At 40.2% G+C, this 25,686-nt stretch overlaps 1 protein-coding gene across 1 annotated transcript in view; it reads left to right on the top strand.

Moving 5' to 3' along the window:
• The first annotated feature begins 10,607 nt into the window (after positions 1-10,607).
• The window catches only part of PSMD11 (proteasome 26S subunit, non-ATPase 11), a 29,923-nt gene continuing 14,844 nt past the window's right edge, over positions 10,608-25,686 (top strand). The window contains exons 1-4 of the mRNA XM_068530530.1: positions 10,608-10,738; positions 13,114-13,215; positions 18,514-18,638; positions 25,381-25,452. Of these exons, the coding sequence (XP_068386631.1) occupies positions 10,648-10,738; positions 13,114-13,215; positions 18,514-18,638; positions 25,381-25,452 (390 nt within the window). The 5' untranslated portion in view covers positions 10,608-10,647. The remainder of the gene's footprint in view (positions 10,739-13,113; positions 13,216-18,513; positions 18,639-25,380; positions 25,453-25,686) is intronic.

The raw sequence follows: 25,686 nt of genomic DNA, 5'->3' as shown, positions 1-25,686 counted from the left end.
TAACTCACCTGGAGTTCACCCTTATAGATGATGCTAGGTAGCAATCCAGTTTTATTCTTCTCCATGTAGTGGGCAAGTTTTTCCAACTCCACCTAATAAATGATCTCATCTTTCCCCATTGATTTGTGATGCCTTCTTTATTGTATATCAAATTCCCATTATAAATGGGTCCTTCTTAGAGTTTTCTACCTTGTTCCTTTTGTCCTTTTGCACTGATACCCATCTATTATGGCCTTGCAATGTGTCTTAATATCTGGTAGAGCAAGCCTCCTTTTCCCCATTTTCTCTTCTTTTTTAAGGTTAGCTCAGCTATTCATGCACTTTTCTCCTTTATATAAATTTTACAATATTTTTACTGTTTTTATTTAAAGAAAAACAATGTGAATTCTATTTGTGATTTATAGATTTGGAGATGATTGCTGGACAGAATAAGTAAGAAAAAGCCTGTACAGAGTCATGTAATAATGACATTTTAGAGCATCAAAAAATAAAAGACACTCTTATCAGAGAGAAAAAGTAGATTTCTGAGAAAAGAATAAGAATCAGATTGGCATGTGACTTTTCTTCAGCAACCTCTGACACAAGAATGCTGTGGAGCATGTGGGAAAAACAGAGCTTCATGCTATGTTCTTTTTTTTAGAAGACTTCATGATGTATCTTTAAACTCAAGCTTGATAGCACAGGGAGGCCAGAAAACTGAACTGTTCTCTCTGCCCAGAAGTTTTACACATTATCTATACATTGGAGGGAAAATGCATACATAAAAGAATTGAGACAATTTATAATTTAAATGAATAATAATAGGTGTATGTTACGGACCAATATTTCTTAACATTTGATATTTTGATTTTATGCAATTCTTTGAAACATGTTTTATGAGCTTTGGAGTTAACCCAAACATTGGAGTGAGGAGATTTTATTTCACATGTTAAAAGAAAAGGTTTGACATAAAACAATTTGATATCTCAAGGAGATATTATCTCTGCCACAAAGCACAGCAAGAAGGGCTGTAACTTATGATAGAAAACAGAGCATGTCAAATTTAACTTGAGACCTTTTACTCTCCTTGATCAAGGCTCTTTCTTTAGTTGATGGATTGTAAATATTTTGTATCTTTGTATTTCTTATTGGCATAGAGAATGGCAAGTCACAGCATGTTGCAACTCTTGCATAAAGAAAGTATTTTTAGGTCCACAAGATTGCAACCAAGAGGCAAATTTTTTCATGTCGCATTTCTCCTGTTTTAAAAAATTTATTTTTGGCTGCGTTGGGTCTTCGTTGCTGTGCGCGGGCTTTCTCTACTTGTGGCGAGCGGGGGCTACTCTTCATTGCGGTGCGCGGGCTTCTTGTTGAGGTGGCTTCCCTTGTTGCGGAGCATGGGCTCTAGGCGCGTGGGCTCAGGAGTTGCGGCGCTCGGGCTTAGTTGCTCCACGGCATGTGGGATCTTCCCAGACCAGGGAACGAACCCATGTCCCCTGCATTGGCAGGCAGATTCTTAACCACTGCGCCACCGGGGAAGTCCCACGTTTCTTTTTAAGTCAGAATTATACCTGCCCATTTCACAAACAATTTCTTCAGAGTGCTGAAAGGAAAATAAATGTTGCAATTAGGAATTATATTCCAGCCAAACCATCACACAAATTTGAGGAGAAAATATAAATAATTAGAGGCACAGAAGGAGCTTAGAAAATTTGCCACGCATAAATTCACTCTGAAATAACTACTTTTAGTTATTTTAGTTAGATTTTCTGCAGCCTCACACCGAGGTTCAGTTTTATCCAGAAGTGAAACATCTGCCTTACCCTAGGGGTGCTCCAACCTAGGTGCACACAAAGGATACTCCTACAGGTATGTCATTTTTCAGGTTGGTGTCTTTGACAAGAAGATGTGCTTTGCAAGAACAAGGATGATGTACAAGAAGAAACAGTAAGCAAATTAATGAGCAGAACTTAGTGTCTAAATATTAATTGGATTTAAAAGTTTTAAAGTAGTTATGAGCCAAAATTCCAGTCATAACAATGTGGTAGGTATGGTATATTGGGGCAGGGAAGCACTCAGCAAGAGGAAGTGAAAACATGCCAAGGATTTTGGAACCCTGTCTTTTCAAGGGGGAGATACAGATATTGATTACCTCTAGATATTATTAGAAAAATAATGTTTATATGTGTAACAATTTAAAGGTAGCCACGTAGAAGATTAAAAGTTGAGTAGAGGGGGAATTCCCTGGTGGTCCAGTGGTTAAGACTCCGCGCTTCCACTGCAGGGGACATGGGTTCCATCCCTGGTCAGGGAACTAAGATCCTGCACTCCACGTGATGTGGCCAAAAAACAAAAACAAACAAAAGAGAGTAGAAAAAAACTGAGTGAAAAAATGATCAATCCAGTGGAAGTCAGGAATATGGCAATGGGGAGATAAAGGAGAAAATACATTAAGTAGAATGCTCAAAATTTATTTTATAAATTACCATAAAGAAAATGGGTTAAAGGCACTACTTTTTTAAAATTAATTTTTATTGTAGTATGGTTGCTTTACAATGTTGTGTTAGCCTTCACTGCACAACAAAATGAATCAGCCATACACATACAGATATCCCCTCCCTTTTGGACTTCCCTCCCATGTAGGTTACTGCAGTAAATACACTACTTTTTTTTTTTTTTTTTTAAATACACTACTTTTAAAAAAGCTCAGCTTGGATTAAAATTACACACACATGCCAAAATCTAGCCATATGATATTTACAGGAGACACATGTAAAACAACATAAAAAACCTAAATATTAAATAGAAGAAGATACAGCAGGCAAATAGTAGCCAAAAGTCATCTAGAGTAGCAATTTAATACCAAAGTGTTATATATAGAGGAAAATTTTTTTAAGAGGAAATTTCATTTTTTAAAAGGAATACTCCGTCTGCCATCATGCAAATAATCTCAGCCCTATTAGTATTAGGCAAATACAAAACAACAAGATACTATTTCACTTAGATGGCCCCAAATATCAAGTACTGTCGAAGATATGGAGAAAATGGTATTCTGTCACACCACTTGAGAAAGGGTTGGGTGTATTTTTTTTTTTTCTTTAAAAAAATTTTTTTTCCCTTTTTTTTGAGGGTTGGGTGTATTGACACATGGTCATTTGGAAGAGCAATTTGGCAGTATCTAATAAAATTGAAAATGTGCCTATTTTTATAATCTGATGATTACACTTCTAGGTATACTGAGAAACTTTTACACTTGTGCAAGGATGTTCATGGGAGCATTGTTTGTAACAGCAAAAAATAAATCCAAGGGTAACAGTCTACGTGTTCATTAATAGTGGAATGCATGAATAAATGTGGAATAGTCACACAGTGGAATTTATGCTGTTAATAGGAATAAACTAGCTCTTATATGCAGCTCATTGAACAATGAATGAAAAAAGCAAGATGCAGAATAATATGTTTGATATGCTACCATTATATAAATAAAAAATGATTGTTCGCACAAGGCAATACTATATATCAGTTACTGATATCTATCTATCTGTCTGTTTATCTACGTAAACTGAATGGAAAAGTTTTTGCTCTGCATAGGAGAGATGGGACTAAGAATGGAGCTTAAAAGGGACATTAGTTATCTCTCCTTAATGTTTTATTCCCTAAAACGATGCATCACATTTGACACATTTATAATTATTAATTCTGAGTGGTAGGAATGTAAGAGTTTGTTTTATAATTCCTACTACTTTTCTCTACTTACTTTTTTCCTCAGAAATTAACAACAACAGCAAAAAGAAAGTAAAATTCAAGAAATGGTTGAACTTCAGTAAATATTTCTTCATTGGAAGAACTATTATTTTCCAGACACTTCAAAATTAAGAAAAAGGACATAAAAACATTAAATAATTGAAGTCATTGTATATTTTACCGCATGTTTTATTTTTGGATACTTGCTTAACATCTTACTATGGATAGAGGAAGAAATTGAAGTTAACACTGATAAACTTTCTGTCTTCTCTCCCCACCTGTTTTTGATGTTATTATTTGTCAGGGTTTATGACATTTACTTTTTGTCCTGTTTAGTCTTAGTTCTATATTTAAATGGAATCACTGCTTACTGTCAGCAGTGACTTCCCATTATTGAGTTCATTGTTTTAATCCATAGATTTTTTTTTAAACCACTAATTTTTAAAAAAATTTATTTATTTATTTATTTATTTGGCTGGATTGGGTCTTTGTTGCTGCACATGGGCTTTCTCTAGTTGCATCAAGCGGGGGCTACTCTTTGTTGCGGTACGTGGGCTTCTCACTGCGGTGGCTTCTCTTGTTGCGGCGCACGGGCTCTAGGTGCGCAGGCTTCAGCAGTTGTGGCTCACAGGCTCTAGAGCACAAGCTCAGTAGTTGTGGCGCACGGGCTTAGTTGCTCTATGGCATGTGGGATCCTCCCGGACCAGTGCTCGAACTTGTGTCCCCTGCATTGGCAGGCGGATTCTTAACCATTGCGCCACCAGGGAAATCCCTAATCCACAGATTTTTGTCAATATTTTTTTTCCTAGAAAAGCACTTTGTCTTGTATTCCCTGATTTTTTTTGGGTTGAGAATGTCTGTCTGTTTCTCTTATATTTAACAATATTCTTGGGCCACGTTTTTCTTTCTTTCTCAAATTTGTGGCAATATTTCACTGTTTTCTGGCATTGAATCTTGCCTTAGAGACATCTGAGATAAGACTGATTCCCACTCCACTTCACGCCTTTTGGTCGACTTGCTTTGTCTGTCTGGTTGTTCAAAGACTTCTTTGATGTTTAGCAACTCAACTGGGATAGAGATCGGTGTCACCATTCTGTGTCTTTTTTTTTTTTTCCCTTCTTGGAACATGGTTTGTTATTTCCATCTGTAACTAATTTCTTCATTTGTAAAAGAGAACTTTTCAAAAATTATTTCTTTAAATGATTTCCCATTTTATTTGTTAGGTTCCTTATCTCAGGGACATCAGTTATCTTTTTGGTAGATGCCTTTGTTCTTCATGTCTGTTATTATCTGTATAGTGTAGGAATTCCCCAAAGTCTGTAAACTAACATAAATTACTGTCATGGAACAGTGATATCAGGACAGGTTGGCAGAAGCAAACCCAACCCAGGTCTCCTAGGAATAAGGAAGATAAAACCCTGCTGAAGATGAGCTCACAATCCAAAATTACAAACACATGAGGAGACAGTCCTCCAGGAGGGAGAGTCAGCAGACACAACAACCTGTAGGATTAGATCCCCAAGAACATCAAATAATTATCAGATACAGATTATAGACTTTGGCTTAAATGATTAAGAACATGAAAGAAGGAACCCAAAGCATAATAATACAATACTTTGAAAAAGGGACAGTTTGGAAAAAGGACCAAATCAATCTTGTGGAAATGGAAATATATATTTCAAATTTCATTAAAATTAAAGCTTAGTGGATGGACTAAATAGCAGATTAGAAGCAGCTGATGATATAATCAGTGAACTATTAAATAACTTTCTACAAATTACCTAGAATGTAGCACAGAGAGATGAGGAGATGGAATGGATAAGAAATATGGTGAAAAGAAGCAGATAGTCTAACAGCACAGTCCAATAGAAGTATAATGTGAGATAAGTATATAGTTTTAAAATTCATAGTACCAACATTAAAGAAAGTAAAAAGGAATGGGTGAGATTAATTTGAAATGTGATCATTTTGACATATAATCAGTATAAAAATCGTGAATGAGATATTTTACTTTTTTTCCATACTGTCTTTAATAAAATCCAGTGTGTATTGATAGTTTGCATTTGTACCACAGCTCAGATTGGACTAGCCGCATTTCAAGTGCTCACTAGCCACATGTGGCTAGTGACTACCGTGTTGGACAATGTAGATCTAACTTATGCCTAAAAAGATTTCCAGAGAGAAGAGAGGTAGAGGAGGCAGTATGTGAAGAGATATGGTTGAGAAATTTCCAGGATTCATGTAAGGCATGAATCCTCAGACTCAAAAGACTTCATCAGAGTGTAAATATTTTGTAGTGAACCTGTAGAGAGCCTAGGACAGAAGAGATATTAAAATTAACCAAAGAGAAAAGACAGATTACCTATGAAGGAACTTCAATTAGACTGAGAAGAGTCATCTTTAATATCTTTGAAATGCTGAGTAAAAATAAGTGTCAGTGTAGGAACTTTGTACCCACTGGAACGATGGATTAAGAATGAGAGTAAAATAAAGATATTTCAGCTGAAGACAAAGTTTATCACTGACAGACTTTCACTGAAGGAGAACCATAATAAAACACAAATACAGCAACGTATTGGAGGTCTGGGGAGAGGTGGCAGTGTGAGAGAGAAGGATTTCCAAAGAGGGTGAAAAGATAATGACATACTTTGTATACTCTTTAGTTTTTTTTTTTTTCCCTCTCTCTTTCTCTCTCTATAGCTCCAATGGCAGGGAATGTGTAGAGTTGAGGGATCAGTACTAGCTTAGAATTCCTAACCTTAGCTTCCTGTCTGCTGCACAGAGTATAGGCATAGAAGAAAGAGGAGGAGTATATACTCTCGTATTAGCAGGATAGTACATTATAGCATTCCCCTATTTGCTCAACTATGTGATACAAAGAAAGCTCAGTGAAAAATTAACAAGTACAGAGAGGAAAGAAATAGCTTTGGACTATAGATAGCATGAGGGGAGATTAGGGCTTTGTAGTGTGTTTGGGAGTTGTCTTGGGACAGAAAGAAGCTTGACAGAGAGGGAAAAGAGGCCAGACCAAGGGTGAGGAAGTCTAAGATGGAAAACAGAACTGACAGTTGTTTGCCCCTCTATTGCTATAAAAATCACCGATTAGATTTGTTTAGCCCTCCAAGTGGGCTCCCTGAGGAAGGGGAGTAGTGTGTGCCACAGCTAATTTATTCAGCAGCTTGATGATTATTTTAATAGCTGCCATTTAATGAGCACTTACATGTGTCAGTCATAGTGGTGAAGTGTTCCACTGTCTTTGAAAATATAATCTTCAAATACTTCTGTGAAGTAGATTTTTTTATTGTGGTAAAGCATACATAATAAAATTTACAATTTTAACCATTTTAAAGTGCACAGTTCTGTGATGTTAAGCACATTCACATTGTTGTGTAACCATAAAGTGAAGTAGATTTTTAAAATAATTTTAATGATGACCAAACTCAGAGAGTTTAAGTAATTTGACAATTAGTTGGTAGTAAAGATTTGTGCTCCATGTTTGTCCGACTTCAAATTCCGTACTCTTCTTCTCCAGCATGTAGTGCCTTTGCCAGGAGTAACTTGAAAGTCATCTTTAAAGATTATAAATCTAGGGCAGGAACCTAAAGGACTAACTGGGTCTTCCAATTAGAGATGTGATTCTGGAATAAAAAGAATAATAAGGAAAGGTAGATGGTTGTCTACACAGTGATATTAAAATCAGGATTTGGTTTTCTAGCCCAAATAGTCATTTGCTTATTGTACATATTCCTGACTTTTTCCATGTCCACGTGGAAAAAGTTATTTAAATTGACCCACTTTGTTTTTCGTTGTAATTTTATGTCTCTACCTTCAATGGAAAACCAGTAGTATTATTGGCCATAACTAGAATGTATCCATAAAAACAAAAACAAGGAAATCTAAACTCCATCTAGATACTGTTGCCTTCTCTCACTTTGTTAAAAAGAAAGATAAAGGAATATCTTTAATAGAGAGCCATTAAAAACATAACGACACCTCACTGGACCTTTCTTCTTCACATAATAATAAGGATTGGAAGATATTTGGAAAGGAAATGTCACAGTATTTCAAGAATGGGGAATATGGTGTGGGTGGACCTCATGGGAGAAGAGCTGGAAAGTAGAAAGTTGATAGGAACTGAGGTGGCCTTCTATGGAGGTATTTGGATTTCCTTCCATGATATTCCTGCTTCTCTCCACTCATCTACTGAGTTTTCTCTCTATCAACTTGGCTCTAGTTGGTTCCAAGTGACAGATTTTGATTTCCATTCCCTTGGCTAACTGGCTCAGGGTCTCAATTCCCCAATTCCCGAGGGAGGAATTGTATTGGTCCAGCTAATCATTTCAGGCCAGTCCCTATATGCCCTAGGTCACTGGTTAATCTGTGACAGCCCTTTCACACTCACCCCAATCCAGTCAGCAGTGGCTCAAGTGAATAGTCACATAGTGTAGGACATGGACATTTAGGGCAGCAGAAGATTGTGGAAGGACAGATTCTAGCACTCATCACCCAACAAATCTTTATTGAGTGGTTGCCCTTTGTGCAAGCTGCTATTGTAGGAGTTGGGACTATAACTGGACAAGATTGATGAGGTCCCTGAAACTTTGTGGAGGGAGATGAGCTTTAAACAGGTGAAATAATAAAATCACAGACTGTGTTATGTCCTAGGTAGAAAGTAAAACAGAGTGCTATCATGGTTACTGGATTGAAACTATAGGTGCTGATTCTCTCTTGTTGAAAGCATTTGTGGGTTCTTTGGCAGCTCCGCAATCCCCGTTCAGTGAATCCCCGACCTCACAATCCCCGTTCAGTGAATGCTTCCTGAAGTCCATCATTCCAGCCTTTTATTATAGGTCTCCTCACTCTGGCAGATGGCCCTACGGAGTAGGTCCTTTCAAGATGGTCCTGGGTAATCTACTTTTGCACTTGGCGCATGTCAAACACAGGTAGTGGAGGCTGCCTCACTGCTGCCCTTTCTCCTTGTCCTGTTGTGGGGTGTATCAACCAACTTCACTAATTCAGAATTCTGCAGTCCAAAAGTGGGTGACTCTTTTCATGAATGTGCATGAAGGCCCCAAACTCCCAGAGAAACATACCTGGTTCACCTCCAACTCTCACAATGGTGGTTGCGCAGAGATGAACTTAAAATTTCCTACAGTCAGCAAGACTCACCAGCTTGGGAGAGAGGTTTGGCAGACACCCCTAGTCTTTTGTAGTACCCCCTTTTTGTAGTGAGGTAAGCACTCTGTCCCATTCTATGATTTCTTCTAATGAATTCCTTTAGAATTTTTATGTCTCCCTGCTGTAGGCTGGGAGTGGATGAAGGTTACAGGACTGGCCTAGTCACTTTTTAGCAAGTTCTTTGGGGATGTAACTGGTAACGCTTCTTTAGAAGGTGGGGATACGTATGGCCTGTTGGTCTCAGCTTTGGAATTTTACAGCCCATTAACATTCTGGTACAATATTAATTGCATACCAAATTGAGATGTGAGGAATGCCTTTTTTGAGCAAAGAAAGGCTCAGTTTTAGGAGACATTTAGAAGCCACTCTATCCAATTCCCCAGTCAATGTCGTGAATCCTGTTTACGACTTAATGAGATGTTATCCAGTTTTCATTTGAACACATCCAGGAACTAGGAACCCATTCCCTAACTCGCAGATCTCAGTGCTGTCAATTACCATACGAGCTTCACCAAATCACTTAAAACCCCCTGTTTCCTCATCTATAAATCGGGTGTACATAATATCTTCTTCACAGAACATTGCTGGTAAAGTAAAAGGAAATAGACATATAACTTGCCTAACCCAGACACAGAGGAGTGCAAAGTTGGTTCCTTTACAGGTTCCATTAGGGGACAGCATATTGTTTTTTGGTTTTTTTTTTTGGCTGGGAGATGCGGCATGCAGTATCTTAGTTCCCCGACCAGGGATTGAACCCATGCCCCCTGCATTGGAAGGGTGTTGTCCTAACCACTGGACCACCAGGGAAGTCCCAGCATATTGCATTTTTGGATTGTCTTCACCTGCAGGAAGATCTTCCTCATACTGCACTGACTGTATACGTTTTAGTACTCCTTTAAGTTCAACCCTCAGTGGGCACATAGAATGTCTTTTTTTCCCTTCTACTTGACAGCTTTTCAGACACCTGTGATTTTAGTTGAAGGCACTGGAGACATTGGAAGGAAAAATCCGTTTTTTCTTTATTGATCTGGGGAGTTGGAGTAGCTGTTAGATTTCTATGTGACCCCCCAAGAGGGATTGAGTGAATGGGGGCAAAGATGATATTTTACTTTCTAACATCAGTTTTCTCTAACACTGGTGCGTTTAATCACAGCCTGGCTAGGATTCTGTAGGATTGTAGCCTGGAAAGTGTGTGTGTGTGTGTGTGTGTGTGTGCGTGCGCGCGCGCGCGCGCGAGTCCCACGTGTTGCCGGACACTTTAATGCATTTGAATGGTGCTATTCTTTGTCTGCCACATAGTGAGCACTTTATAAGATCATTTATTGCCCTGAATGAATGGCCGAATGTGGAAGCTACAAAGAAAACTAAACAGCTTTCACTAGATACCCACCGGGTGCTCAAATACTGTCAAGGGCGAGCGAGGGGAGTTGGGGTTAAGAGGCCTCTTTTAGGGTGGGTGGGGATTAGCCTCGGGCTCCTATTGCTAGACACCGCCTCTTTTATTCGTGGGTAGCCGCTGGGCGGTGCTGGAGAGCCTCGCTGGTGGGCGGCAAGCTCCCCAGCTCTCATCCACACCCCTACATCCCTCCTTCCGCGCCCCGCGGAGAGACTACAACTCCCGTGGTGCTCTGGGAGTGGAGGAGGCGGGGCAAATGAGGGGAGTGGGGAGAGGCGCGAGGGCGGGCCTTCCGGGCGTGTGTTTCCGGCGTCGGCGGCCTCGGCCGGGTACGGTGTGAGAGCGGTAAGATGGCGGCTGCGGCAGTGGTGGAGTTCCAGAGAGCCCAGTCTCTACTCAGCACCGACCGGGAGGCCTCCATCGACATCCTCCACTCCATCGGTAAAGGTCGCCGCGCCCCCTCTCCGGCCCCACCGGCCCAGCTCGGCCTGTGTCGGTCCACGGCGGCGGAGCGGGGCCGGGCTAGCCGGCTCTGGTGCTGCTGACTCACTGTGTGTGTGAGGGGGGCCGGGCCGGGGTCTCAGGCCGCTCGGAGCTCCCTGGGGCTTCCTGGTCCCCACCCCGGTGGGAAGCCCCGAGGCAACCCCGGCGTCCACTCGCCGGCTGCTGACTCACGGTGGGCTCGGCGCGGTGTGGGAGAGTGGGCCGAGCCGGGGCCCCACCACTACCCAGCCTTGTCTCCCGCTCTGGCCCGTGCGGGCTGGCCCGGGACCGCGAGCGGTGCTGGCCGGCGGGCTTGTCGCGAACTGGGCTGAGCGCCTCGTGTTGAGGGCCTTGGCGAAACCCGCTCTGGACAGGCATTTCCCGCCGTTGTTCTCAGCCCAGCCTGCTCGGGTGGGAGCGCGAGCGCAAGCGCTCGTTCTTCTCTTGGAGTTTCCTTCCCCGGGACGCTGGGAGCTGCTACTTCTCGCAGCTCCACCGCGGAAGGCTCCACTTCAGGGGGTCTCTCTCTGAGTGTGGTTTGAAATACCGAGGGGACACACACCTCGGATTGGCATTTGGTTTGGGGAGGTGACTGAGACGTTCCTTTGCCCCCCGTGTAGGGGGTAAGAGCGAGGTGTTGGCGTGGGACCGCCCGGCCAGAGGAGGTGACTAATCGTCCTAGTCTGCCGTAGAGGGTGGAAGAGAGTTCGGGGAGTTAGTTGTCAGCCGCGGAGTTCTGGGAACTCTTTGGAACCGGCCGGCTGCACGTTGCTGGAGAAAATCAAAGAAAAACATGTTAGCACTGTAGTATGATTGCCTTACACCTTGCACACGACTGGAAAACTGAAATGGGAGCCGGAGCCCGTCGCTTCCGACAGTTTTCTACTGGGATTCAGGTGTGACCAGAAATAAATTTATGATGACAGAGGGGGCGTTTAATGTTCAGCCATCAAGGGTTCAGTTAGGGCATGGGCTAGCTCTTCACTGCACATGTAGTAGTGTGATCTTTTTTAATATAGCTTGAGAAGATTCGGGTTGAATCAACAAGTAGTTTGCACGTGTATGTGGGACCTCAAGGCTGTTGGCTTTTATGTCGACTCATTAGTCCGTTGAATTTTGGTACTCCCGACTTTAATGGAGGAAGGACAGTGACAAGATCTGGATGTCTTTATCTTTGGGGTTACTAGAAAAAGGGAGGAAGTGGGGGTTAAGATGCATCAGTGAATGGATGATATTGGTAAATAAAGGGTGTTTCCTTTTGAAGTTCTGATCTTGACTTAAGTCAGTTATAGTTGAGAACCAGAGTCATTTTCAATGTGTCTTTTCTTCCTGTGAATACACACTAATATTTAGAACTAATGTGAGAAGCATGGATTTTATTTTATTTTTTGTGTCTATTGCCTACTACGTTGTCTTTTATAAAGTGCGAATTATGGTAAACATTATAATTAGAGTATTTCTTGCTTGCCCACTATACTGGGAGAGAGTTTCCTTGAAAGCTTTCCTGTTAGAACAAGCTTGAGTCATCATGGTTGACAGCCTTACTTTTTCCGGACTCCATCATGGAGTATCAAAATCTTGGTTTTTGTCAAGTCATGATGCTTTGTGAGAGAAGTGATAACTAGTGATGATTGCTAAAATTATCACTACAAACTTGAAGAGGCTGTCCAGTGTTTGAGTGGTAGAATAGTTATTAACAGTTGGAAGTGGGACAGATAGCACGAAGTTATTTTAACAGGTCCTGAATCCCTTCAAGTAGCATTCCCTCCTAAGGATCACACTGGAGCTTTGACAGGGTTATGTTTCCTGAATGGCTTTGTAGAATTATTTATCCCTAACACACCCATCAGCTGAGGCTCTCCACAGGTCTAAAGTTTATTGAAAGACTTTTGACCTTATAGTTATCAGTAACTTGGTCATTTGATTTTAGTTTGTGGCAGGTAAATGCACAGACAGTTATGTTTAATATTTTCACATAACATAGTTCCTGGCATGGGGCTTACCACCACAACTGGAAGAACTTGTTTGAATTTTGCATTAACCAAGTGACAGCAACAGAAATCTCAATGTATGTGGGTAAGGGAAATTCTAATTGGTAGAATGAAAAGACACATTTAAAATCAAAAGAGAGGAATCTGTTCTTATGATATACATGGGACATGTACTGCATGATCATTTTACTTTTTCTTGTTTAGAGTTTTTGTTTTTAAAGCTCTCTAGAATTTGTCTTTTGCTAACTGTTTGAGTTTGTAGTTGGTCTTGTGAGGGTGAAATTTCCTTTAGTTTTCATTTTTTGTCAGAATTTTAAGAGAGTTTGCATTTTCCTCTCCCAGTGAAGCGTGACATTCAGGAGAATGATGAGGAGGCAGTGCAGGTCAAAGAGCAGAGCATCCTGGAACTGGGGTCTCTCCTGGCGAAGACTGGACAAGCTGCAGGTAAGTGCTACAAGTGGATTGCTTTCTTTTACCTGAAATGCTGCGTGAAGTTTTTTTTTTTTTGGTTGGAGTGAGGGAACATAGGAATGCATCCATACAGTTTATTGGTAGTGTAATTCAATTTTATTGCCAACTTGTTGAGCTTTAGTTTTCTATCAGGAAGTTAAGAGACCTTTAAACTCACGTCTTTCATTGAAGACTTTTGTTCTGCAGATGAGGAAAAAAAATCCTGTTTCTTTTGGAATATAGTGACCTGTGATTTGTTTCTGGTTCGGATTTTCACTGCATTCCCTTACATGTGGGCAGTAGCAGTCTTCGGTGATTTCATGGAGCTGCTCTGATGTATTTACGTTGGATAGTGACTCTAGGCCCCTGACTTCAAAATGACTAGGGATTTTGTGCCCAAGGAAGTGGCTTTGCTGTCCTTTTTTCCTCATACACAATGAGTAAGACATTAAATGGAGAGAACCTTCCCAGGATTTCTCCACTGGTACCTAGGGCTTTGTGCCTGTTGTTGCCCAAACATTCTAGTTGTAATTGAACCATTGACTTTGCAAGCTCGAGATGATATTCTGATGATGGGTGGGTGTGTCCTTAGAAGGAGAGAGTCTTGTTGACAAGGAAGGGCTTTTGACAGTAAAGTGACAATAGTATTTAGAGAGTAACCTGCTTAAACTTAAAATGGATGATTTTTGTCAACTTTAAAGTGAATTTAGAGCTTATCTTATTAGAATGGATTAAACGTGGTTGATCTCGTGAATTACTTTCCCCCAAATTATGTTGTTATCCAAAAGGATGGTACGTGTAAGTTAGCAAAATTTCTTGAACTTGAAAACAAAGATCTTTTCCAATTAAGGATGATAACTTATTAATTATTAGGCTCAGTCAATAGAAAGTTGAATAAAGTTGTATGAAATTGGGAGGATGTGTTTATATGGATCTTGTATCTTACTTAAAATATCATTAAAAATATCTATAATAAGAAAAACCATTTTTGAGTACTTATTATGAACTAGTTATTGTTTTAAGCCCAAACAGGATTTAGGTTATTGAATCCTCGAAACAACTTGGTAAGGTATATACTATTACCTATTTTATACCTGAGGAAACTGAGCACAGAAAAGTTAAATATCTTATTTAAGGGCACTCAGCTAGTATGGGAGACTCAGAATTTGAATCCATGTAGTCCTATTTCAGAGCTCATGACCTTGAAGTATTTGCTTTCCATAGTTATCCACTTATGAGTTATCAGTGGTAGGTGGTGGTTTTTTCATTTTAGGCTGACTTCTCTCCTATTTAACATGTTTATGTTTGCCTGTCAGTTAATGTGAGCTTGGGGTTGCAAAACACTTTTGATCATTAGTCCACATGAAATATAATTAATAAGGTAATTTTCCTGAAAGAATTAGAAAACCAGGTGAAATGATTTTTTTTTTTTTTTTTTTTTTTGGCTGCGCTGTGTGGCTCGTGAGATCTTAGTTTCCTGAACAGGGATTGAATCTGGGCCCTTGGCAGTGAGAACCCGGAGTCCTAACCACTGGACTGCCAGGGAATTCCCTGAAATGATTTTTCTGTTGTTGAACGATCCAAATGTCTGTTTTTCTCAAGTAGAATGGATAATTAAAAACAGCATGTAGTATAGTCGGTGTTTCAGAAAATTTGTCCAAAAATGTTACTGCTTTGCTTGAAGTTATTTCATGCTTTACTCTCTCCTTATTCCTTGCCCTCCCCTCCCTGTGACCTACCTGAGAAGTTTAGAAGTGTACAGGGAAACTTATCGGAATTTAACAGGTGAATCATAAGAACTTTAAAAAACATTTCCAGGTTACTTATCATTGTTTTCTAAGAAAGACTTTGACAAGTATAATAAGGAAGTTTTGGGGCCTACATTCATTTACCTATCTTTGCTATTAATAATTGATCGGTTTGTGTTGTTTCCTTTGATTTTTGGGTTCCCTGAGAACAGAAAATATGTCTGTTCCACTGATTTTTAATTTTGTTTTGTTATGCATTTAATATATGGCTAGCACTGCGCTAAGTACTCTACTCAAAAAGTTTAAGGTAGGGTCCCTGATGGACATCAATCACTTGGGAATTAGTGAATAAGACAGTGTCTGATGCAGAATATTGATTGAAAGTAGTGGTGTTCGTCATCAGACATGATGCCTAGGCTCAGGATCTGCAGATTTCATAGCCTGAGACTCTTAAAAGGAGTGTGTTGAGTTCTGTGAGGTTCTGAAAAGGAAGTTCTGGTCACACAGTTGCAGATTATTTCAGTAAGAATAGAAGGAAGAACTCAATATGATTCTATAAGAATTAAAAAAAAAATCAGTGTGAAAATGGAAAGAAACGGAATATAACCAAGAACGACTAAGAAACAGTACTAGACTAAAATGAAAAATGAACTGAGTCTTTGGCAACTAAGAGGTCATTTGTTTTTCTGTTAGAGTAAGAAGAATAACTTGGAGAAGATACTGTAATGCTAGCAAGTGCTGGAGAGAAGTGCAGACTCCTTAGCTCATGTTTCACTTCTGCCTTTTCCAGGAAGGAAAATGATTTTCAAAAAGAAAAAGATAGAAATAACATTAGAAAGAGAGAATTAAAGCTAAGGTAGGTGAGAGAAGAGAGAGCAGGTAGTCTTTTTTAAATAAGTTCAAGTTTCTAGGCTCTGAAAACTTCTGTCTTTTAATATCAAAAGAATAGTAGCAGATATATTTATAGAGCCACTATTATTCTGAGAAAAATCATGGAGGGTGGAGAGGTATAAGGAAACTGAGGATGGGCAGAACATTATTCCACTTTTCAAAAAGATAACGAAAAGAATAAATTCTAGACACTGTAAACTGGTAATCATCAGTAAAGTTCCAGGACAGATTATTTGATAAGTAGGTTTTAAGCACATAAAGCAGTGGGTTTATTAAGAAAAGGTTATTCCAAACTCACCGTGGTTCTCTTTGGTTAGCCTTATCAGACAGCAGATTTGCAGGGGTCCACAGGCAATGGCTTGCCAACTGTCTTTGTAAATAAAGTTTTGTTGGAACATAGCCATACCCATTTGTTTACATACTGCCCATGACTGCTTCTGCACTACAGTGGCTGAGTTGAGTACCTGCCGCTGAGACCATATAGCCCACAAAGCCAAAAATATTTACTATCTGGTCCTTCACAGAAAAAGTTTGCCAACCCCTGGGATAGGAAGAATGATATAGACAACATATCTGATGTAAGCAGGGTCTTTGAACATTTGCCATGACAAATGGATCATTTGTCGAGCTGGAGGGAAGTCTCTAGCATCATGTCATAGGGATCTGTCCTTGTTCTTCTGGTCAGTATCTGGCAGTATAGCTAAAGCCATATCAGAAGGTGTGCTTATTTTTGTAGATGATTCAGTACAGTAGAGAACAGAATTAAGATTCAGAGTTACTGTCAAAGCCAACAAGATTAAATTCAGTGTGGAAAGTATAAAGTTATATACTTAAACTATTTATCAAAACAGAGGAACGTGGGGAATTACCTCTCTATGCAAAAAGACCTTATGGACTCAGTCTGAACAAAGAGTGCTATTAGCAAAAGCAAAACATGCTTCTTGTGTTGCATGTGGCAGTCCAATCAGAATTAAGCCATGACTGCTGGTCTGACCCTACATGGAACGTTGATTCAGTTCTGGGGACCACAAGTGGTACATTTGCAAACTAGAGTTAATTCAGAGGAGGGCAACTAAGGTGACAAGGAATCTAGAAACCAGGACATTGGAGGAACAGTTGAAATAGTTAAAGCTGTTTAGCTTGGAGAAAGGGAAAGTTAGGGAGATATGAGGGATAGTTATCTTCATATATTTGAAGCCACGTGGAAAGAGGATATAGACTCATGTTTCAGAAAAGAACAATTTAGTTTGACCAACACTGGAATCGTCTACTTTCTGAATATTTCTGTCACTAGGGAGTGTTTAGATTTGTTCAAGCATAGTGGGAAATGCTGTTTCAGAAGGGACATTGCACTAGACTGCTTTTAAAAAGCTATGATTATATAACATAATTGAAGTTTGCATAAATGCAAAAGTAATTTGAGGGAGAGAAATCAGTGTAGCCTGGCATTGGCATGGAAGACTCACTAGGACTTCAGCTGGACCTAAAAGGATATCTAAGATCTACATAGGTCGAAGTGATGGGGAGGGATTCCAGGTGGAAATGCAGCATGAGCGAGGCATGAAAGCAGGCGTGTGTGTAGTCAGTACAGGGGTGAATGGAGTGGCAGAATTGGAAAAAAATCTTAGACGGTGGGATTCACAGGTCAGTACTGGGGAGTGAAGGGAAAGATGAACTTTTCCACTCTGTATAAAGTTCCTTTTATACCTGGCACAGTCCCATGTATCCTGTGACTGTGCAGGCAGATGAGGATTCAAGACCCTGAATTAGCATCCTCAGGAGGGGGAGGCTTGCTTGCCCTGAATTCGAGTTCTCAGGAGGCTGAGTCTACAGTTGGAGGCAGTGGCACTAAAGTAATTTTAACCTACATTCCAAAAGTACTTCCTTAGTTGTGTAGTTGAAATGTTCTCTGATTTTCACGTTTGTTTCTAAAGGTGCTCCCTTAGATTACTGTGCCACCCTCTTTTCTTACATAAGGGGTGGGGGGAACCTCTGTGGTAGACGGCTTTTTTGTCATAGTTAAAGACTTAGGTTTTGCCGATTAATGAGGACTTTTAAAAGGTTATAGTATAACTTTAAGGGACAAACACCCTAACTTTTATGTGAAAAGTTGATTCAGAAGAGTGCCATGGAAATTATATTGGTAAAAGTCTAAGCTGGGCATTACTTCAGGAAGGGAGGAAAAAAGGAACCTGGAATTGAAAATCTCTGTTTAAGGGGAACTGCTGAGACAGACTTGGTTGGAAATTAGGAAAAAAAAAAATTAACTCCTATAAACTGATAAATTTGTTAGCTGTGGGGAAGTAATTTTGTCTAAGGTGGTAGAGGCATAGCATATTTCGTGTTCTAGAAAACTGTTTTCTGAGAGTGTGAGTACTTTGCTGTACTCATGAGGCAGACAGACATGAGCTTTTCCCAGGACCCTCACAGTAATCCAGAGGCTGAGTGGGGAATGGAATACAGATTTGGTATATGTTGTTAACTTTTTTGCTCCTCCATTACCTGCTAAGAATGCTTTAAATTCCTACTAAGTTTCATTTTGACTGATTCCAGACATCAGTACTGGTTTTATGATCTTGGGTCATTTTTTAATGGGTATTTTGTCCCTAATATTGATGTGTACTTTTTCCTCTCTGAATTGCCTTCCACACAGAGCTTGGAGGACTGCTGAAGTATGTGCGACCCTTCTTGAATTCCATCAGCAAGGCTAAAGCAGCTCGTCTGGTCCGATCTCTTCTTGATCTGTTTCTTGATATGGAAGCAGCTACAGGACAGGAGGTAAGCTACTTTAATGACAGAAGGTAGACAATATGGAGCAAAGTGTTGTTTCAGTGAAAGAAATGCCTGCCTGCATTGTGGTACTAATGTGGAAGGGACAACTGGGAGGACAGCGCAGGACTTATCATGTCAGTTTCTCTTTGTTACAGGGCATTTGATACTTTGGGTCTGTTCCATGCTTTGCTTTGTAAGTGGAGATTGTCAGTGGTCCCTGGAATCCTCATTACATCAGGGTCACAAACTGATTCTTGTCTTTGAGGTATTGTATTGCCACACCTTTGTAATGTTTTCTGTGTCTGTGGTACCTTTCATTCTGTGTCACAAAGCTCCTTGTGAGCACTAATTAAGTCTTGTGGCATCCCTTCTTGGCATGTCTTGTACTGCATTTATGCCTTTATTGAGGGGTGAGCATCCATCTGTTTTTGTCTTGTGTGTGCAGAAGTGACTGGTATACCCGTATATGTCCTCTGTGAGTTCAGACTAGACCCTGAGCGGCACTGAAGAGTGCCTCTTTGGAATCACTGAGCCTCTTCCCATTCTTCAAAGATAGCTGTATTGTCCGCAATTCAGGAGAAGGAGACGCTACCAAAGTTAAAATTCATTCTGTAAAAAGTGGCAGATTCAAGCAGGGTATATGGTGGTTGCTTGAATCTGTTTGTAGGAAGACTACAGTTGTAGTCTTTTCTGTAGATTTATTGATCAGCACTCACTAGTGCTTGTTATGTGTTAGGCACTGTTAGAGATACTGGGGATTCATTTGTAACAGCATACAGTTGTTGCTCTCATGAGAATTATATTTTAATGATGAAGGCAGGTAATAAATATATAAATAAAACGTCAGATGGTATAAAGGCAGGGATAGGAATTGGTAGTTGGTTATTTTATATATATATATACATATATATATATATATATCTATCTCATTGTTTGCCATAGCCTCTGTGGGTGTAAAAGATATGAAGGGGCTTAGTGGCATATTGAGTAAATAATGGGGAACTTCAGAAACCTAGGACATATGGATCTCCCTTTGAAATCATGTAAAATGGTTTTACAAAAACCATTTTGTAAAATCTGGTTTCTTGCCTTAATGATTCTTTGAAACCTAGTTTAAACACCATAAACTAACTTCATTGTAGAAAATTCATCTGTAGTGAAGTCTTCAAATTCGTTTGTTTCTGGGAGAACTGTGTTTCATGACAGTAGATCAAAAATAGATACGTAGGTAGCTGCCTTTTGAACCAAAGCATTAGAATTATTTTTATGAATAATTTAAAAGAAAAAGTGATTTTTCTAAGGGGTACTACTCTTATATCTAACCCTAATTTTTTAAAAAAATTGTATTCTCATGAAAAAGTGACACCCCATCTTTTGTTTGAATTAGGATGCCTTGTTCTTTTTTTTTTTTTCCCTTGGCTACGCCGTGCGGCATGTGGGATCTTAGTTCCCCAACTAGGGGTCGAACCCGCGCCCCCTGCATTGGAAGCGTGGATGGAGTCTTAACCACTGGACCGCTAGGGAAGTCCCCTAGGATGCCTTAGAATGGGCTGACCAATAAGTGTTAACTTGAAACAGGCTAATAAATGTTACTTGGAACATTTTAGGCAGAAAAAATTAATTATCCAAGCTGCTTCTTTGACACTGACGTCTTGGAATTTGTCCCTTCCCATAACATAGAGCTGACTCAGTGGATAGAACTGCAGTTGTTTAATGATCAGTTCTACTCCTTTGTCCAAATTATTGAAATAATAATTTAGTGCTCTCCTGTAATTGGCTAGTGGGGTTTACTGGCCTTTGTCATGTATTCCATGTCTGGGTAGGCCCTCCTTTTAACTGTGTGTGTACATTGCTATTGTTCATTGCACATTACTTTTTTGTCAACTAGAAACCTTTCTTCCTTATCTTAGGGTGAAAGGAAACACTCTCAGGTACTGTGTCATTTTATTGTCAGTGTCATCTTAGTGCTGAGTAAGAGCTGTTGGTTTCTTTTGTTTTTGATGTTTAGTAGTATAGCTTTTTTTTTAATTTTTGGCTGCGTTGGTTCTTCGTTGCTGCGTGCAGGCTTTCTCTAACTGTGGTGAGCGGGTGCTACTCTTCCTTGTGGTGCGTGGGCTTCTCATTGCAGTGGCTTCTCTTGTTGCATAGCACGGGCTCTAGGCGCGCAGGCTTCAGTAGTTGTGGTGCACGGGCTTAGTTGCTCCGCGGTATGTGGGGTCTTCCCGGACCAGGGATTGAACCTGTGTCCCCTGCGCTGGCAGGTGGATTCTTATCCACTGTGCCACCAGGGAAGTCACAGTAGTTTAGCTTTTTATCAAGAGCGAGAGTCTTAATCCACTTAGCAGGTCTTCTTTCAGTAATTTTTGTGGATTATAGGTTACTTGCTTGTTTTGGAATAAATTATCAATCATCTAGATGGTGCTACTTGCACCTCAAACTCAACATGGCAACATCAACATCCAACCATTTATTAAATTCTGTCAATGCAACTTTCTTCAATCTCTGTTCTCCACCTCTTTTTATATTTGTTCTCTATGTACAGCTGCCGTCTAGTTTCGGTTCTAATTCTTCTCTTTTTTTTTTTGAGGTATTGTTGATATACAGTGGGTTCTAATTATTTCTTACTTAGACTACTGCAAAAGCCTCGTACCACCGTTTTGAGAGATATCCCCACAAAGTAACCCTCTGAACATTTTATTCCTCTCTCTGTTCACCCGTAACTTCAGCCTTCAGTGACTCTCTGTTGCCTACAGAATTAGGTATTACACGTTTTTCTACAATACAGCTTAGCATGACAGTCTGATCTCCTAGACTCTATGAAGTGTACCAAACATGCCAGCCTTGTTGGATACTTGCTCAGCAAGTCCTGTACACTCTTCATGATAGTACCTTTCCCTTCTGTAGTTCCATGTCAAGTACCACCTCCTCTGAAATCTTTCCTTGTTGATGTCACTGTGATCTTAACTCTTCAGTGATCCATATTATATTTTGTACATGTTATATTTTTGATTATGCCTTGTATGATGATTACCTGAACATTTGCTTTATTTTCTTTCTTTTTTTAAATTAAAAAAAAAAATAAATTTATTTATTTATTTTTGGCTGCTTTGGGTCTTCGTTGCTGCGCGCAGGCTTTCTCTAGTTGTGGCGAGCGGGGGCTACTCTTCATTGTGGTGCGCGGGCTTCTCCTTGTGGTGGCTTCTCTTGTTGCGGAGCATGGGCTTCAGTAGTTGTGGCACACGTGCTCAGTAGCTGTGGCACGTGGGCTCTAGAGCACAGGCTCAGTAGTTATGGAGCACGGGCTTAGTTGCTCCGCGGCATGTGGGATCTTCCTGGACCAGGGCTTGAACCCGTGTCCCCTGCATTGGCAGGCGGATTCTTAACCACTGCGCCACCAGGGAAGTCCCTTGCTTTATTTTATTTACTGTAATATAGTCTCATTCAGGTGAAGCCCTATATCCCTTGTAGTACCACAGTGCCTTTCTCATTCCTAATTCATGGCTATTCCTTAACCATGGCTACCTCTGACCTCACCTACCATATTATTCTTTCTTTTACTTTCTTTACAGCTGTAACACTGGCCTTTTGCCTTAGCTCTAAACTGTTCTAGCTTTGGGGCATTTTTATACATCTGACCTTTTTTTTTTTGCCGCGCTGCATTGCTTGTGGGATCTTAGTTCCCTGACCAGGGATCGAACCTGTGCCCCCTGCAATGGAAGCACTGAGTCCCAACCACTGTACCGCCAGGGAAGTCCCGCTCTCAGCCTGATCTTAACACGGCTTTTTTCTTCACATCATTTCAAGTCTTTGCTTACATCTCATTTCCTCAGAGACCTTCTGTTATCACCTTATCTAAAATGCCTGTCTCTGCTTTCTTCGTATTTATTTTACTTATTAACATCCGTTTCCTACTTAGAGTATAAGTTTCATGAGGATAGGTACTGTGTCCTATTTACTGCTGCATCCTCTGCACTTAGAGTAGTTTGGCCCAGAGAAGCTACATAACTAGTATTTGTTGAGGGAATGTATGGATTATGCCTTCCAGATGGTAGGTGCTCAGGAGATACTTTGTTGAATTAAGACTTAAGTTTATTGACTTGAGATATAAGCATGGGGTATTGTTACTACATTTGTCTGTGTGACTCAAGGCCTCTGACTTGGGGAAATTGGATATAGTCTTCTTCATCTTGGAAAATTCTAGGTTCTTTTAAAATTCTTTGATTGACTAATGGGAAAGGATAGAGGAGCAAGTCATAGGTGGATCACTGTCATAGTACTGTTGAGGCCTGAGGCAAAATATGAAGTGTTAGGACATTGTTAAGAGAGCTAGGAGTTTGGGGGAGTTTGGTACCAAGAGCTAGAGTATTGGGGAGTTTAACACCAAGAGTATGGGGGAGGGGATTTTCCTTGCCTTTTTGTATTTGGGGACTGACCATAAGTCAGATCTACAGAACAATCTTCAGCTTGCTGTATTCCGAAAGCGGATATGATTCAAGTTAGGTTCTGGTCATTTGCAGTACTAAAGTTTAGAGCCTGGGAAGTGAGGCTATATGGGTGGGGTGGAGGACTGAGGATTGGGGTGGTTAGCAAGGGTAGGGGAGTAGAGAGTTGGGGTGAAGAGGGGAACAAGAAGAGTGAACCAGATCCCTGCCAAATAGTGAACTGAAATTCCAGAATTCATTCTACCTTCTAGGGATCTCTAGGCAGTTTCTATGGGAAGCCATTTTTTGGTGTAGTCTTTCCAGCTAAAACACAATAGGACATTTTAAGAAACCTTACATCAAAAATCCTGTTAATGAAACAATTATTTCAATGGAAAAAAGGGAGTTTGTGCTAGAGAATTTCAGACTTAGAGTGGTAGTTAATTTTTTCCCTTAGGAATTTAGTTAATAAAGGCATATAAAAAATGACTAAGTGTATTTATTTAAAGCTTAAAAAATACCTAATTTTGACCGTGTCAAGCTTTTGTACTCAAGTAGGGCTTCCTCCAGAAGCATGGGCTTCTTGTGTATTCTTATCCCCTTTATCAGTCATCCTTAGCATTAACAAAGGACAAAACCTCTCAAGCTATGTAGCAAGGGCAGTGGCCTTTAAAATTTTTTCTTAAAACTGAAACACTGGTTTCACCAATTATAGTCCCAGATATTGCAAAGCATGTACCCTGTAATTGATAACAGATAGGCAGTTCATGTTGTACAGATTCCCCGCTCTAGGAGAAATGTCTGTATTGACCTGAGTTTATTAAGGCTGGGTTGAGGTAGGGTCAAGTTCTGGTCCCAACAGCTGAATACGTGACCTTGGGTGAGTCACTTAACATCTGGACTGTCAGGGAAATGGGGACAGGTTGAGATGCTAGAGTAGAACTCAGTGTTTCTTAATTAGGGATATGCATCAGAGTGGCCAACCTTTTATTCCAGACTACTGGATCAGGAGCCTAGGTGTTCATTTCTGCATTGTTTGAAAAAGCTTGCTGGGTAAAACTGATGGTAAGCATTTCTTAGCCCCCAAAGACACGTAGGACTGAAGATTTTTATTCCTGTTGCTAAAAATGTTCAGCAAAATATTTTCAGTTCCATTCATGTCATGAACAGAGATATTACTTTCAGTTTGGCTTTTTAGAACAAAACTCAAAACCGTGAAATTGTGATTGGCTTGCTTTTATTTTAGGTTTTGTAGAATTTACTGTATGAGGGCAGTTGAGTTTAGAGTTGGGTATTAAGTAGCCACTAGGGGGCTCCAGTGAGTTATAAAGATTTCATTGACTCTTACTGGTGAATCCTCCAAATACCATGTAATGTCATCCATTTATCTAAAGGCAGAAGGTCTGTTAATTTGCATTTTGTCCCTTCACTTTTCCCTCCTTGTAACATCTCTTAAGAGAAATTGGGATTTACATAAAAACCTGTTCTTTTAGCACTTAGTTCTCTGGAAAGCTTAGTTTCTTTTTATGCTCTGATTATGAATCTTAACTCACAGTAACAGACGTGATACAAGATCTGAAGCTCTTAATATGTACTTGTCAGAGCTACTGTGGCAAGGGTACCTATGGCATGTAGACCATCTAGCATAGAACACTACTTTACGTTAGTTACTTTGCGTGGTACCTTACTGCTTGGGTAGCATACAGAACTGGGGTTCAAAGTAGCTTTAAAGAAAGCTTAAAAGCCTCTTAAAGTGTTAGGCTAATTCTCATTTCTTTTTACTTCCTTTAGTACAAGCTAAGTTTGCTGTATTGTGATGAGAATTGTTTGTTGCACTTCGTAGAATCTGGAAGGGAAAAGCCAGATGGGCCTTTTGAGTCTTACAAGCAACTGTTAGGAGTAAGACACTTGTGCCTAGGCTGAGAATTTCTCCCCTTTATGACCAATATAGTCACATGAACACATTACTATTACTATTCAGGGAGAAATTTCTGCTTTAAAAATTTCTCAGCCATTATAGAAATCTACATTCCAGGGCTATGTATGTAGCCTGGGTCCCTCCTGGGACAGTAGAAGAGGAATCTTGAAGATGAAACTCTTTTCCAAGGGAACACAATCTAAGTACAAAGATACTTTGTGTGTAAAAGGCCAAGTTGATTTTCCATTATGCTATAATCATTACATATTGAGATACTGGGGATCAAGGCATGCCCCTGAGACAGTAAACATGGGTATGTAAGGAGGAGATGAAAGCTGTTCTCCAGAGCAAGGCTTGTGGGAAGAACGTGAAGACATAATGTTGCACGTACTGTCTCTCCCTGTTGCAGGTCGAGTTGTGTTTAGAGTGCATCGAATGGGCCAAATCAGAGAAGAGAACTTTCTTACGCCAAGCCTTGGAGGTATGTGCCTACATTAGTACTGATTTCAGATCTCTAGGCATTTGAAGGACTGTGCATATAAGTAATACCATCCTGATCAAAAGTATTTCAGCAACTTTGTATTATCCAGGCACCTGAAATTATTGGTAGCAGTGTCCCACTCATGAGAATTGCTCTGGTTGAAGTTTTGAGACAGACCTGCTGCTTGGCTCAGAAAAGTAAGCAGCAACGTGGTTTAGTCAGTCACTGGCTATA

Source organism: Eschrichtius robustus, chromosome 20 (assembly GCF_028021215.1).
Source record: "Eschrichtius robustus isolate mEscRob2 chromosome 20, mEscRob2.pri, whole genome shotgun sequence".
NCBI classification, from domain to species: Eukaryota; Metazoa; Chordata; class Mammalia; order Artiodactyla; family Eschrichtiidae; genus Eschrichtius; species Eschrichtius robustus.
This window is presented reverse-complemented; position numbering and strand designations above follow the sequence as displayed.